Source organism: Spermophilus citellus, assembly GCF_964194105.1.
Source record: "Spermophilus citellus genome assembly, chromosome: 2".
Classification (NCBI taxonomy): Eukaryota; Metazoa; Chordata; class Mammalia; order Rodentia; family Sciuridae; genus Spermophilus; species Spermophilus citellus.
This window is the reverse complement of record NC_138183.1, coordinates 8,007,707-8,024,003: the sequence shown is the minus strand read 5'-3', so window position 1 is coordinate 8,024,003 and position 16,297 is coordinate 8,007,707. Positions and strand designations below refer to the sequence as shown.

General features: G+C 50.3%; 1 protein-coding gene and 1 long non-coding RNA gene across 2 annotated transcripts in view; one reads left to right on the top strand and one right to left on the bottom strand.

Moving 5' to 3' along the window:
- The window catches only part of STXBP1 (syntaxin binding protein 1), a 67,287-nt gene extending 63,006 nt beyond the window's left edge, over positions 1 to 4,281 (top strand). The window contains exon 19 of the mRNA XM_081260901.1: positions 2,894 to 4,281. Within this exon, the coding sequence (XP_081117027.1) occupies positions 2,894 to 2,976 (83 nt within the window). The 3' untranslated portion in view covers positions 2,977 to 4,281. The remainder of the gene's footprint in view (positions 1 to 2,893) is intronic.
- On the bottom strand, positions 3,966 to 11,052 carry LOC308630638. Its single transcript, XR_014017978.1, has 3 exons — positions 11,015 to 11,052; positions 7,240 to 7,448; positions 3,966 to 6,680 (listed from the first exon to the last, which is right to left on the bottom strand). It is a non-coding gene; the product is annotated as an uncharacterized lncRNA (long non-coding RNA).
- Between the last annotated feature and the right edge of the window lie 5,245 nt (positions 11,053 to 16,297).

The following is a 16,297-nucleotide window of genomic DNA, read 5'->3' as shown; positions in this document are numbered from 1 at the left end:
GTGCACGGTGACAGTACCTCACTCTGTCCTCTCTCCTGTCACTGAAGCACCTTCCCCAGGTCTGGATCACAGGGAGCCAGTGTGGACGGCAGAAGTGCAGGTCCACCGAGTCTCCTCGCGGTCGCCCAGTCACGCCTCTAAGCTGTCCACAAATGACATCTCTTGATTAGTTCCATCTCTTTAGTTAATTTAGGCTAAAATACCACTCCTGAGGGGACGTGCAGGAGGCTGTGAGAAGCAAATGGGAGAGCTCCCGGGCTGGGCTGGACCCCTTGGCTTGCACGTACTGCTTGTGGTTTTATGTTGAATCCTTTGTTTCTCTAGGTTGGGGACAGGTGACAGCAGGGCTCAGGTCTGGACCTGGTTCAGAGCCCAGCTGCTGTTGAGCATCACTCGCACGTCCCCTCCCCTCCCAGGAGCCCCAGGGCGCCCAGAGTCAAAAGACCAGAGGCCCTGCCATGCTACCAGGCCACCTTCAGACCTTCTTCTTGCCACATATGTTTGAAAGTGTGGGCTGGTCACCACCCCAGCCCTGGAACCTCAGCTCACCTGCTTGCCCTTAAATGTGCCCATCCTCAGGCGCCTTCCTGGGTATTCCAAGTCAGTAGATCTGTTCCAGGCCGATGCAGGGACAGCCAGACCAGCTAGTCTGAGAACTCTTGGTGTCAGACCCCATCCGTGTGGAGGGAAAGACCTTCTCCTGTCACAGCTTGCCGTGTCTGGCCTGTGGCTTTGGAATGTGGGGATAACATTTGATTAGGCCTCCGCTGGGCTTAGGAAACCACTGCTCAGGTTTCACAGTCATCCTGTGACATGGAACAGAAGGGACCCTCAGAGCAGTGAACCCACCTGCTACTGTCTTCTGGAGAGCTGTGTGGTCAGCCACCAATGGGTTCAAATTGAGAATATTTGAACATGTGACTTAGGGACCCCAGTTGTTGGTAGCATTCATGGTGGACATTGTTAGAACCATGCAGAGCCCTGCGCATCAGGCTTTGGCTTCCAGGTGATTTGGATTAATGCCAACCAGCCTGGTCCCTTTAAAGAGACCAGTAAGTGAAGGCTCAGGAATGGGCCTCTTGCTAGGACCTTAGTGGCCTCATGGGCTGTCCCCAAGGCTAAGTCCTAGAGTTGTTCTTCAGTCAAGACTGGGAATGCGCAGTGATCAGATAATGTCAGAAAATTCTACAGCAGGAGTCCCTGCTCAATCCTAATCTGTTTGTAAACCAGTGGGGAGCACTTTCGGATCGGCATCTGATCAAAGGAACCCCTTTGGATTTGTCCTTGAAATCGAGTCTGCCTTCTTGTTTCCTGGAACCCTTTTAGATGGCTGGGGAGCGGGGCGTTGGGGACAGTGTTCTCTGGCAGGTGCATGCAGGAAACCCTAGCGCCTCCCGTGCTGCATCCAGTCCGGCTTTCACATCCAGATACGCCGGCCGGCCGCGGGGAGCTGGGATCTGGAGGCCCTCGTTCTGGCAACTGTTTCTGCTTCAGAATTGGAGACAAGCCTCAAAACATTTCTGTCCTTTCTCCCTTTTGCCTTTGAGCTCCTTTAGGACTAGTAAAAGATTCCTAAGCGCCCCACAGTGAATGTGGGGAGGGGTGCTGTAGAAACATCCAGGGTGTCACTGCTCGAGGAGCCTCAGGCCTGCAGATAGATAGCAGTTAGCCAGAGAGCGCAGGGGCCAGGGCAGGCTGTGTGCTCAGGGCATCACGCTCTGCATCCCTGGGAAGTAACCGAGGACAGGCTCCTTACCCACAGCAGCGAGTGGGGCCTGGGGCCTGGACCTCAGAGAGCAGGATGTTGAAAATTTCTCTCACACCAGAGAGAGTGTTGCAAGTTTCCTGCTGCTCTAGACCCACCAGGGAAGCCCCCAGCTCCCACAGCTTCAGGTCAGCGCAGCAGCAGTGGTAAGCGGCATCCTAGTGGAGGCACAGCCAGAAGCCAGTCCACTGCGTTCTTTTGCCTGCCCTTGAAATGGAAATCTGGCTCCTGTGTTTCCGCTCCTCCTCTCCCATGAGGCCCTCCCTTGCCCAGGTCTCCAGGGAGGCACATTTTCAAGTACGGACCTCTTTTGTTTAGTTCTTTCCCACCAGGATCTTTCTTTGAAGTCTACTGCTGCATGCGGCAGGTCTCATGCTCACACGTCACCCAGTCACTTCCGTTCTGTTTGATCAAGTCCATGGCCAAACCACACGATCCATGCATCATTTTTTACTGCACTTATTAGATCTCTTTCTCTCCTTATGAAAAAGGGCTTCATTTTTTATTTATTTAATTTTTTATTTATTTTTTTTACTTTTGCACTAGAAATATATCTAATTTCATTAGCTTAAACTTTTGCAAGCATTTCTAATCTCTTACAATGCGCGGTCTCTGCAAGGTAAGGCCTCAGGTCCCCGCCCTTTCCCTCACACCTGAGGTCCCACCCGCGGCAGGCAGCGCCAATCAGCTGGCTCCGAGGTCAGTGCACCCCACCCATGTCCTTGCAACCACGCACACACAGACCCCTGCCAACCCCAGCCATTCTCAACTTTTTCCCGTGGCCAAGTCATTTGGAGTTTCTCTCCCTGGCCTCACCTTGAGATTGAGAAATGCCGCCACCCTGTCACCAGACAGTTGGTGCTGGCTCTGAGGAGAGGTGGCTCGTTCCCTGCTACAGCCTGGGACCTGCTGAGCCAGATGATGCATTTTGTTTCGCCACAGCCCTCGCTGTCTCCCTGGCCTCCTGTGACAGGGGCCTAGACGTCCAGCCCCAGCCCCCTCCCGGCTTCCATGGACCTAGACCAGGGTGGGGGAGGCGCATGGGTACAGATCTGGGCGTGGAGAAGGGCAGGAGAGGAGGATGGGGAGCTAGAGTGGGTGAGCTCACTGTCTTCTCTGCCTCCCCAGGATCCACGCACATTCTCACCCCACAGAAACTGCTGGACACGCTGAAGAAACTGAATAAAACAGAAGAAGAAATAAGCAGTTAAACAATAAGCCGCCCCTCCAAGCCGCGCCCTCCCACTGCTCTGAGCCCCTAGCGCAGGCCGGTGTCTCTGCTGCCTCCCCGCCCTGCACGCCCTGGCCGGCCCGCACTGCTCGTGTTTAATGATGCCCTCCTCCAGTGTGAACCGAGAATAATGCATTGTGTTTTTTAAAAAGATATATATGTATCCTACAAGAAGTTCCTGTGCAAGCTGCAGAAATTTTGGAATTCTTGAGAATGAATGGACTCCTCCCCCTCATTTATGATCCTGTGACCTTGTACATAGCCACCTTCGTCGCGTGCAAACTGCTCGAGTACGGAAAGGTAGAAGTTTGGGTCTTTTAAAAATGTGTATTGGGTTTTTCCTGTTCTTGCTGGGAATCACAGAGCTGTCTGTGTCCTTCAGGTATTTCACACTGAGGATTAATCTGTTACCTCCTCTCCTGTTCCTACCCCTTGGTGTCTGCTCACATCCAGATAAGCTGGGAAGTGACAATCAGGGGACAGACACCTCACAAGGCTGAGATGGAACTGGCTCTTTGCTTTCCCTCCCAGCTTGTGCCCAGAGATGCAGCTGTGGCTGGGGCTGGAGAGTGTCCACGAGGCCAGGCTGGGTGTCCCCTGGTGTCTTCCACAGTGTGGCCCTGCTTCCCCAGGCCTGTGGCCACACTGTGTGACCCTGAGAAAGGTCCTTCCCAGCCTAGGTCACTATGCACAAGACAATGAAAAGCAGACTCCTCCCCAGACGGAGAAGCAGTTAGGGTTGACCCACTGACCAGGTCCCTTGCCTGGGGCATCACCCCTCACAGCTCCTGTTCCCCAGAAGGACCAGCCTGGGTCGAGTTCAAGGTCAGGACTGGACTGGAACAGGTGGTTCCTGACAGCCGTGGAGAAGGGCCCGTCGGGCTGATGCTGACGCTGTCCGCACTCCACACGAAGCCTTGTCAGGTTGTCCTCAGTTTAAGATACTTTGTGGTACTTTATTTTGTGTGGTGTGCAGTCATACGTCATCGTGGTTGTGAGAGGCCCATCGTCTTTCTCCTGTGCAGTCGGTGTCGCTGTGAAGCAGAGGGGAAGAGCAGGTGCTGGAGGTGCGCCCGTCCCCAGGTCTCGGCAGCTCCCGTCTCAGGAGCGAGCACACGTCGTTCTGCTGCTGTTGTCGTGAAATATAATGACAGTGGAAGTCACAAAAAATGTCCCCTGCCCCGGCCCTCGCCGCCCTTGCCTCCCGCAGACTGTGTGTATATTACTGTGTCTCGTGACGTCCTTGCAAACGTGATGTGCGCTTGCCCCGCCCGCCCGCCCGCCCGCCTTCCTTGGAGAACAGTCCTGGACGCACTGTCACTGTGGTGTCCTCTCCTGCTGGCTCTGGAATCTCCTGTGCACTCTACTTAGCTCCCAGGTCTCCTGTCGCCTTCTCCCCTTGAGATCCTGCCTCCTTAGGACAGAACCCTAGGACCTGTGCTGGTTGGTTTCTTACGGTCCCCGCTTGTTTTGTCCCCTCCCTCTGACCAAGCAACGCTCACGCTTTAGAACCTTGTTTGTCAAACATGTTGGTTTTCCTTTCTCTGTTATTTATATAAAAAATAATTTATCAAAAGGATATTTTAAAAAAAAAGCTAGTCTGTCTTGAAACTTGTTTACCTTGAAATTATCAGAATCTCAGTGTTTGAAAGTATTGAAGCACAAACATGTATCCTCCGTACCGTTCTGTACTGAAGCACTTGAGTCTAATAAATAAAGAATCAGCGCCCACTGCTGCTGTCCAGGGCCCCGGGCTGCTTTTACTTTGGGGAGTAGAAGGAGAAAGGCTGCACGATGGTCATGCAGAGGAGGCCACCACCCAATGTTGTGGCTCGAAGCCTTCCAGATCCAGGTCACTGCTGCCTGCATTAGGTCTGTAGCCGTCTCAGGTTCTGGGACAATCCACGGAGCTGCCTCGGCACTGCCTAGAAATGAGGCAGTCCTTCCCTGTCCCACCCTCTGCAGACGCCTCTGCTCAGACACTACAGGGATCAGATGCCACTCCAGCATGGTGCCCGTGTATTCAGGGCATCCCTTCACCAGTGTCACTGTCCCCCGCTCCTAGCCCATGGTGTGATGACCTGCTTCCAGGTTGGAATCTGGTGCAAGTCTGGCAGGTCTTAAAACTTGCTTGGGACCCCCCCCCAGGGAGACCTCAGTGAGGTTGGTCCAGCTTGTAACTAGACCCTGAAACCAGAGTCAGGGTCACACAGGGAATCTGCTGGAATGCCTGGCACAAGGCAGTGGAGCCTTTTGAACTAGCTTGTGTTTCCACGTTTTTGTCCTTGGGGCCTCTGAAATCCTGTTCTGCTGTGGTTTGGGTAGAGTTTGAGCTGGTGCCAAGGGTTCACGTGTTGGGACCTTGGTCCTCAGTGTGTCGGTGCTGGGAGGCTGGAGCTGGGTGGGGGGCTGGGAGCTAGTGAGAAATAACTAGGCAGTGAAAGGGTGCTGCCCTGGGAAGGAATTAGTGGGGTTCTTATTCCCCTCCTAGGACTTTGGCTTCCTGTCTTGCCATGAGATCACTCACTCAAGTGTTCCACCATGATGCTATTAGCCATGAGGTCCTGACCAGAGCTGATCCTAGGCCAGTGCCATGCCCTCGAGTCTCCAAAATGGTAGCTAAATAAACCCATTTTCTTCGTATATTACCCAGCCTCAGATATTTCATTATAGGAACAGAATATGGACAAAGGCACCTTCATAACATGGAGAAATTTAACAACTCAAGGCTGATTGCTAGAATCTGTACTGCCATATCCCTGGTGAGACCTGCCTTGTAAGGAAGTGACGATGACAACAACTGTTTATCAACCATACCAGGCCACTCACAAACTTTGCCCTTAGATGGGTCCTCGCCCAGTTTACAAATAAGAAGCTGAGGCCCAGAGAGGTGCAGAAACTCACACACTCTCCTGGGGGGATCTGATACCCTTTGTCAGTCATTTCTTCACCAGGAACAAAAACGCCATAGAATAAGATCCAAGATTGGAGTTTTTAAATTCTAAATTGTTCTAAAACTAAGTTCACATTAAAGCAAAGTAGATCCTGTTTGCTTTTTCTCCCCAGGGCTGTCTGTTCCTGCAGCCCAGGGGACAGCTCTCTAGTCTCTGATTTCTTTCTGACATCCTTCTGTCCTGGCTTTCCATCACTTCTGTCTCTCCCTCCTCCCTCACTGCCAACCAAGAGCAGATGAGAGTGGCACCTTGCACTCGGGCCAAGGTCCTATTCTCTGTTTAGAGCAGCCCAGAGGAAGCCAGTGGCTCTTCCCCAGGGGTCTCCAGTGGTGCTCTGTCCTGAGGGGAAGGGTCTGAACCAACTGAAGCTTATTCAAAGCACTGATCTCTAGCCGCATGGTTCCAATGCCAAGATGGGCCCCTGCGCTGCAGCTGTCACCTTGCCCTTCCAGAGGCCCAGGTCCATGCCAGAGACTTCAGCAGAGCCAGCTGAGGGGCCTGTACATGCCCTTCAGTGTCACACTGGGCATTTGTTCCTGGAGAGGCAGAGTGGCCAGGGGAATCAACCTCAGCGACAGGCAGCCCCGGGCGGAATCCACCCTTGGCCTCTTTCCATGTGAACTCGATGAGGGACTTTGCTCCCTCCTAATGATGCCCATGGAGGAGTGCGGCTGGCCTGGTGCATCATACCCAGTAAGTGCTCAGTCATCAGTGAGGATGAAGATGAGGCCTGGGGAGAAAGAGTGCACACGCTCATAAATTGAAAAGGGGCCAAATGTCCACTGACTAGAGATGGACACGTCATACACTCACCCAGGGAATACTTAAAGGCAGTTAAAAATGCATGGCCTCCAGCGGCTGACACCAACACGAGTAACTCTCAGGAGCTTGCAGGAGCTTGCTGTTGAGTGAAGAGCTGGAGCCTCACAAAAAGCACCGTAGGGGGCTGGGGTGCAGCTCAGTGGCAGAGCGCCTGCTCGTGTGCATAAGGCCGGAGTTCCATCCCCAGCACCACACCCCCAAAAAAAGGCACTTAGCGCTGGGTTGGTGGAGCAGGTGCTAACGTGTCACGTGTCACTTAGGGTCGCATGGGTTGTAAATGTGTAAGAATATGCAGAAGTGTGGTAAGTACCCAAGTCTGAGTAGTGCTGCCCCTGGGGACAGGACGTTGCTACCGTGCCACCTCCTACCCTCAACCAAGACGAACCAGGGGCTCAACAGGGCTTCCTTGAGCCAAAAGAAAACAGAGATGCTAATTCTAACAATGGCTAAAGACACTGAGCACTCACGTGTCAGGCCCGGCAGGCTTTCCAAGTGCCTCGCTGTCCTTATCAGCCCTCCTCCACAGGGGGACACAAGTGTGCAGAGAGACCAAGTAACTTGGCCAAGGTCCCCACTCCATGCCCAGTCTGACTGCAGGGCCACGTTCTGCTCTCGCAGGTAGACACTGTCAGCAGAGGTCGATGGTGGGATTCTGCAGAATGCGGGTCTGCAGGGGCTGGAACAAGTAAGTGACTTCAGGATGGTGACGGTTTTTCACAGAGAAGCCAAAGAAGAGAGAAGGAGAAAAATTGGTTCTCCTGAGCCAGTGAGTTACCCTTCCCTGTTCCTCCTGATTGCCAGAATATGTGCATGTCCATGTTTGTGTGTGCATATCTATGAGTATGCATATATATATATATATATATATATATATATTCATGTACCTATGACTAGATATATAAAGAACTCCTACAACCCAACAACAAAAAATGACCTGATTAGAAAGTAGGCAAAGGACTTGAATAGACACTTCTCCAAGGAAGATATGCAAGTGGCCAATAAGCACATGAAACAATGTTCTCTTATTCGGGAACTGCAGACCAAAAAATATAACAAGTGTTGGTGTGGATGTGGAACAACTGGAACTCTTGTGCATTGTTGGTGGGAATTTAAAATTGTGCAGCTGCCATGGAAAACAGTGTGGAATTTCCTCAAAAGATTAAAAAACAGCCAAGTGTGGTGGTACACACCTGTAATCCCAGCAAACAGGGAGGCTGAGGCAGGAGGATTGCAATTTCAAGGCCAATCTGGGCAACTTAGACCCTATCTCAAATATTACATATAAAGGGCTGGGGATGCAGTTCAGTGGCAGAGCGACCCTGGGTTCACTCCTAGTACCAAAAAGGAAAATTAAAAACAGAGGGCTGGGGTTGTGGCTCAGTGATAGAGCACTTACCTGGCACATGTGAGGCACTGGGTTTGATTCTCAGCACCACATATAAATAAACTTCCATCAACAACGAAAAAAATATTTTAAAAAAATTAAAAATGGTGGGGGCTGTGGCTCAGTGATAGAGCACTTGCCTGGCATGTGTGAGGCACTGGGTTCAATTCTCAGCACCGCACATAAATACAATAAAATAAAGGTCTATCAACAACTAAAAAATAAAATAGAATAATTAAAAATAGAACTGCCACATGATCCAGTAATTCTTCTTTCCAAAGAGTTGAAATAAGGGATTGAAGAGATATTGGTACAACTCTGTTCATTATTTACAGTAACCAAAAAACAAAAGCAGCCCAAGTGTCTAACAATGGATAAATAGTTAAACAAAGCACAGAAGAATATTATTTAGCCTTGAAAAGGAAGGAAATTCTGATGCATGCTACAACATGGAGGAACCCGGAAAACATTATGCTAAGCCAGTCGTCACAAAACATAAGCACTGTGAGAGTCCTCTTATATAAGGAACCCTGACTAGTCAAACACATAAAGACAGAAAGAATGGTGGCTTCTAAGGCCTGGGGAGGGGGGATGTGGAGAGTCACTGGGTTTTGTTTTGTTGGTGCTGATGATCAAACCCAGGGCCTTGTGTGTGCCAGGCAAGTGCTCTGCCACTGAGCCCCATCACCAGTCAGGAATTAGTGCTTAATGGGGGAGTTCTGTTTGAAGACTGAGTCCTGGGGATGGACAGTGGTGACAGAAGGACGACATGGTGCATGTGATTCATGCCGCAGAGCTGGATGCTTTAAAAATGGTGAAGATAGTAAATTTTGCGTTTTTTTTTATCACAATTAAAATAGAAATAAAATTTTAACAAGCTCTATGTTCAGAAGCGGTTTTCCAGTGAGCTGATGCTCATTTTGCAAGCCAAGGGCCACTGAGCCTGGTGCTGAAAGGGTCTTGGAGCCTGAGCAGTGGGCGGGGCGGGGGGGGCTGGCTACAGGAAGGAAGGAGGCTGCCCTGCACACCAGCCACCTCGCCAGGCTCCCAAGGACTGGTTATCCATGGGCATTGTCCCCCTGATCTGATTCAGAGCTGAAGGAACAGTACCAGGTAGCCCTGGGTGTGGGAGGTCTCTCCGCGTGCCGGGTGAGGCACTGTGACTGCACATTTCCATGTGGACAGCCCCAAGGACACAGACTGAGAACACTTCTTCACACTGAGCATGCCACTGCAAGGATGGTGAGTAAGGAGCTTGTTTGAGTGACTTGTCTTCAGGGTCGTGGGTGACCTCTCTCTCCAGAGTCCAAATATGCTTTTATTAAGCTGGAATCCAAGACCACACCAAATCCTGAAACAAAACTGAAGAAACTCTTTTCAAAGCTGAAATCCATCCGAGTGGATGCAGATGAGGTGATGGTAGAGGTGGCCACTGCCCTTCACTGCCTCCCTGTTTGCTCAGGGATGCCCTGGACTTGCTTTGATCACAGTGGCAAGTTTGTGCCGGTCCCACATCTAGACCTATACAGGCCTTGTGACTTCTGCTCTGGTGCTCTTGTGACTGCTTCTGAGACTCCATGGGAGCAAGCCGAGCAAGCTTGGTGATGAGACACAGTCCCACCATTGTCCCAACAGCAACCTGCATTAGACAGAGGACCAGCTGGCCCATGACCCACCCACAGCTGACTGCAGGTGCCTGGGTGAGCCCAGCTGAGATCAGAGCAGCCGGGACCACACCAAAAGAACCCCCAGGGAATCATCTAAATGGCTGTCTTCCTAGGCCACTGAATTTTGGGGTGGTTTGTTATGCAACAAAGGTAAATGATGTGAAGTAGTTTCACTGGGCTTTTTGCCCCAGCTCCTCATACTGGGGAGTGAGCCTAAGGGTGCTCTATTACTAAGTTACATCCCCAGCCCTTTTAACAATTTTTATTTATTATTTATTTATGTATTTATTATTTGGGCGAGGGGGGGTTACCAGGGCACTCAACCACTGAGCCACATCCCCAGCCATATTTTGTATTTTATTTAAAGACAGGGTCTCACTGAGTTGCTTAGGGCCTCACTGAGTTGCTAAGGCTGGCTTTGAACTTGCAATCTTCCTGTCTCAGCCTCCTGAGCCACTGGGATTACAGGTGTGCACCACCATGCCCAGCTATTTTGTAAATATATATATAATTTTTAGTTGTAGATGAACACAATACCTTTATTTTCTTTGTTTATTTGTTTACATGGTGCTGAGGATCAAACCCAATGCCTCACATGTGCTAGACAAGTTCTCTTCCACTGAGCCACAACCACAGCCCCTAATTTTTTTCATTTTGAGACAGAGTCTAGCTAAATTATACAGGCTGCCTCAAACCTGCAATCCTCCTGTCTTGGCCTCCCAAGTAGCTGGGATTACAAGTCTGTGCCACTGTGCCAGTTCTGATACAAGATTTTAACTTGGCCTCCATAGTCAAACATTTTACCTTCTGGCTTTTAAGTATGTGATATACTTAACCAACCCAGTGCGTGACAGGGCAGAGTATATTTCAGTAAGGAACTCAGCTGTCAAGGACATGTTTATTGGGGCTGGGGTTGTGCCTCAGTGGCAGAGCACTTGCCTAGCATGTGTGAGCCACTGAGTTTGATCCTCAGCGCCACATAAAACTAAATAAATAATTAAGGTACATCAAAAACTAAAAAATATTTTTTTTAAAAAAAGAGGACATGGGCTGGGGTTGTGGCTCAGCGGTAGAGCACTTGCTTCCCACGTGGGAGACCCTGGGTTCCATCCTCAGCACCACATACAAAAATAAACAAGTGAAATAAAGGTGTTGGGGCTGGGGATGTGGCTCAAGCGGTAGCGCACTCGCCTGGCATGGTGGGTTCGATCCTCAGCACCACATACAAACAAAGATGTTGTGTCTGCCGAAAATTAAAAAATAAATATTTAAAAAATTATTAAAAAAAGAAATAAAGGTGTTGTGTCCAACTACAACTAAAAAATAAATATAAAGATTTTTTTAAAAAGAGGACATGTTTGCTTGTAATATCAACAATTCTTGGGATGGGAGTGTAACTCAGTGGTAGAGCACTTGTCCACCACACATGAGGCCCTGAACTTGACCCCAGCATCACAATAAAAATAAAAATAAAACCTCTCTGACACACATGCCTTTTCCCAAGTTAAAAGGTTCCACTTTGAGACAGTAGAATGAGACAGACATTATTACCCTACGTGCATGTCTGATTGCACTACTGGAGTGACTACACCATGTACAGCCAGCACAAGGAGAAGTTGTGTCCCATTTGTGTACAATGGGTCAAAATGCATTCTACTGTCATGTATACTTAATTAGAACAAATTTAAAAATAAAAAAAAGAAGTTTCCACTTTGGTAGAAACAGAGTAAAAATAAGACCTGACCTGCTACTCAAGTCCCTGATCCAGATGAACACCGTGTCCTCGGTGGCTGCAAACAATCCCGCCCCGTTGGCCATGGGAGACTATTCTAATTTAGTTTTACGTGTATTTTTTTACTTAAAACTTTTTGATAAGCCTTTTTAAAATTTACACAGAGCTGTGGGCTGTGTGTGCTCGCAACCCGCTACGCGTTTAGTAGACTCCAATTACCATCAAAGTAGGCACACTCGGACCCGCTTCCCTGCTGTTACAGACTGGCGCTCTCAGCCCAGCCACCTCCCCGCGACGTGCCTCCTCCATCCAGTCCTCATCTCAGGCCCCAGGCCGGTGATGGTTTGGGCACGGACATGGTCAGTTCCCCAGAGCAAGGGGCTTCCGGAAGGGCTTCTAGAAGGGGATCCTTGCTGAAAACAAGAGACCCCGAAAGCACAAGGGAAATGCTCCTTTGCCTTCTGCCGGGCACAGGCCAGTCTCCCTGCGACGCTCCGCGCTGGGCATCTCCTGGGTTCCCGGGAGAGCCGACGCGATCCGACAGAGGGACGCTTCAGGTGCAGCACTGACCACCCCGGGGCTGTCCCTGCTCCCAGCGACGGCCTCCCACAGGACCGACTTATTGGTGTCTCACTGAAGCCAAAACGTCAGAGAAACGCTCCGCGAATGGGCACGGCCGCTCCCCGCGGAAGGCGGCGCCGGACAGCGCAAGGAGCTGCCGCCAGAGCTCCCTCTGCCCCGCCGGCCCACCGCCTCTCGGCCACAGTGGAGCTGACGCTGAAGGCCTGGGCGGCTAGCGTGTCGCCGGGCCCCACGGGCTGCGCTTTCGCACTGCGGCTGGAAAGTGTGACCAAGGAGGCCGCCTCTCCACGTACCTGAGCCTCCACCGTGGGAATTCAGGGAGCTTTCAGCCAGGGGGCGGGGCTTGCAGGACACGGGCTCCCTGATAGGCTTGCCGCGGTCGGGCCTCGGGGATTGGCAGGCTTCTAAAGCCCGACTCATGCAGGGATTGGTTGCCTCTGGATTGAAGGTGGGGTTACTGGAGTAAAACAACTGCTGATTGGCTGGGTGTCTTTCCAAGCCGGTGTTACTGAAGTGGTCAATCGTTCCTTGGTAACCAGGGTTTACAACTGGTTCTGCTGGTTGGTTACCTAGTATCAAGACCACAGAACGGCACTTTTCCCAGTGTTGACTGCATAATGGTTACCAGCCCGGCTTTAGAGTTGGGCCTGGATTTGACTCCCGACTTCCCTGTGAGACTTGGCGGAGTTACCCTCAATTTTCACATTGATATAATAGGAATAATATAAGTGTCTCCTATATGGGCCTTCTGTAAGGATTAAATATGATCATCTGTGCACAGCCCTTAGGACAATGCTTAGTACATAGTAAAAGTTGCAGTTGCCACTCCAGGGTGGCCATGCTAACCTTCTAATAAATTACCCCTCCACCCACGCCCATCTTTCACCTTATACCACTGGGTAGATCTTTCAAATACAATTTGGAACTTGTGTTCCTATTGCTGATTGTATAATAAGCATGCTCCTCACTGGTCCAGGAGGCTTATGTAGTCTGCCCCCGTTGTCCCTCTGACTTTCCTGTTGCCCCTCTGACCTTCCTGTTGCCTGCTTTCTCCTTCTCTCTAGCTGCAGCCTCTCTGGGCATCATCAAGCCTGAAATGGTTTGCCCTGCCTAGGGCCTTTGCACTCCCTTCCTTCCTCCCTCCAGCACCCGCTTACTGAGTAACATCTGCCTCTCCCAGCTTAGTGCCTCCATGATGGAAGCTCTTCTGAGCCCCTCCTTGTGCTTGGTAGCTCTTTGTGTCTTCTCTTTCCTGCAGCAAAACTCAGTATTCCTGTTATGTGTGCACATCAGATTAACACCTGCCAACACACAAAAGGCCAATCAATAATGGCAAAGTACAGGGGTCTATAAACTGAATTAAAAGGTGATGATCAAATGAGTGAAGGAAAGCACTGGAGAGCTGGATGCTTTACAGCCAGACAGGCTCCTGCTGAGAAGCAAGCCTATGCTCCTGAGCTCAAGCTGTCCTCCTGTCTCAGCCTCCTGAGTAGCTGAGACTACTGGGTGGGTGCTCTACCTCGCACATGCTTTGTTTTTTTTTTTTTGTTTGTTTGTTTGTTTGTTTGTTTTTTCTGCAAATTTAACCCAGGAGTGATTTACCTCTAAGCCCTTTTACATTTTTTTTTTTTTTTTGAGACAGGGTCTCACTTAGTTGCTTAGGACCTTGCTAAATTGCTGAGGCTGGTTGGCCTCAAACTTGTGATCCTCCTGCTCAGCCTCCAGAGTCTCTGGGATTACAGGTACACACCACCCTGCTTGGCTTGTCATTTTTATTGTAGCCATTCTAGTGGGAGTAAAGGGGTATCTCACTGAGGTTTTGATTTGCATTTCCTTAATGACTAATGGTGTTGAGCTTTTTTTTTTTCACCTTATAGTGCCCTTTGAGGAACAAAAGTTTTTACTTTTTATAAAGTCCAATTTATTTATTTAATTTTAATTTTTTTTGTTTGAGCTTCTGGTGTCATATTTAGGAAATCACTAACCACAGGTCATGAAGATTTACTCCCATGCTTTCTTCTAAGATTTATAGTTTTATCTCATACATCTAAGTTGGTGATGCATTCTGAGTTACTTTTGTGTGTGGTGTTAGGGGTCCAATTTTATTCTTCTGTGTTTGATATCAGTTGTCCCAGCACTGTTCGTTTTTCCCCTCATTAAATTGTCTTGGCACCCTTGTTGGAAATCAGTTGATCCTAATTGTCTGGGTTTATTTCTGTACTGTCAATTCTAGTACAACGATTTACATGTCTGACCTTCTATCAGTACCATAGTACACACTGTCTGTTACCGTAGCTTTATAGTGAGCTTTGTTGTGTTGTTGTTATTTTGCAGTACTGGGGGTTGAACCAGGGGTGCTCCACCACTGAGCTATACCCCCAGCCCTTTAAATTTTTTATTTTGAGACAGAGTTTCACTAAGTTGCTGAGGTTGGCCTGGAACTTGCCATTCTCCTGTCTCCACCTCCCAAGTAACAGGGATTACAGTGGCATGTCACCAAGCCAGCTAAGATCTCCATTGGTTTTAACAATGCCCTTGGACGAGGCGTTTGTAAAGCTCTGATCCAAATACAGCCCATCCCCCTGGGCAGAGATGTGCAGCTCCTGGTTCTCACCGCTGCCTCCCTCCAGGCGAACCCCATGCCCCACTGCATCCAAAACAGGGGGTGGACCTGCTTTCCCTAGCATGATGCCTGCTCTAGATGTGGGCACTAGGGGATGACAGCCCTTGGTCTCAGCATGTCCCTCCTGGGCTGGAGCCTGGCCCTGTGGCCTAGCTGGGGTGGGGCCATCAGGGTCAAGGTGTTCCCAACCTGCCCCACTTGGGTAGAGCAGCTGCCCTCCACGGGGCCTGTGCAGGGAATTCCTCTCTGTTCTACCTGTTTGCAATGGAGATTCTGCCGCACAGGGCTGGGGCAGTGTGGAAGGCCAGTGGCCTCCACATCCAGGTGAAGGTGCAGACCAGTCTAGGAGCCAGGAGGGAGCCTGTGTCATCTGGCAGCATCTGCACAGAGTAGAGCAGCCCAAAGGAAACATTCCTAGTGCAGAACTGGGGTAAAGGGGGGATGCGTGGATTTTTTTAATGACACCAAGTCCGTATCACTTCTTACACCAGTTCTGCAATTCCCTGACTCCAGCCAAATGTCCAACAGCTTGATTCAGTTCTGGCTCCAACCCCCCAGCATTTATGCAGACCCCATGGGTCAAGGGCTCACTTCCACAAACTGCCCCCACTTCATACACCAGCCACCCTGGGTACCCAGGTTACCCTTACTTCTGCCAGGCCGCCAACGAATTCAGGGGCTCCCATGACCCCCTCCTCTTTCAGAATTCACTAGAACAGTTTACAGAACTTAGGCGAATGCTTCACCCGCCATCCGGGGTCTGTCATAAAGGACATAGCCCAGGAAGAGACTGGCATGAGAACAGCACTGTGTACAGTGGAGAGAGGGGCACAAGGGCCTCCTGCCCTCTCCAGCCACCCATCCCAACACCACACGGTGTTCAGCAACCCAGAAGCTCCCCCAGCCCTGCATTGAGGGGTTTCTGTGGCAGTCTCACTGCACAGCCATGATTAACCAAATCACTGGTCCCTGTGACGGAGCTCCATCTCCAGCCCCTCTCCCCACCTTGGAGGTTGGGAGGGAGAGATGAAGGGCCCAACCCTCTGACCCTGTGCTGGGGCATCTAGATGGCTCCCCATCCCAGAAGTCCCCCTCCACCATGAGCCACCTCATTAGCATAAACTCAGGCATGGCTAATAGGGATTGGTTCTGAGCAATCCAGGCCACTACCACTCAGGAAATACTGAGGGTTTAGGAGCTTCATGCTGGGAACCAGGGACAGAGACCAAATATATACTGTGGGCCTCCCTATGATGGGTTCTGTGTCCTGGATTCCACCAATTTGAAAACACCCAGCGGGGGGGACTGCACCTGTCCTCATGCACAGACTTTGTTATTATTCCCTGGACACCATAGTGTGGCAGCTGTTTCATAGCATTTACTGGGTATTAGGTAGGATAAGTCATTTAGAGAAGACTCAAGGGATAGGGGAGGATTGTATAGTTCTGTACAAACACTACACCATTTATAGAGACTTCATCCATGGATTTTGGTATCATGGGGGTCCTGGAAGTAAGCCCACCCTTCAGATACTAAG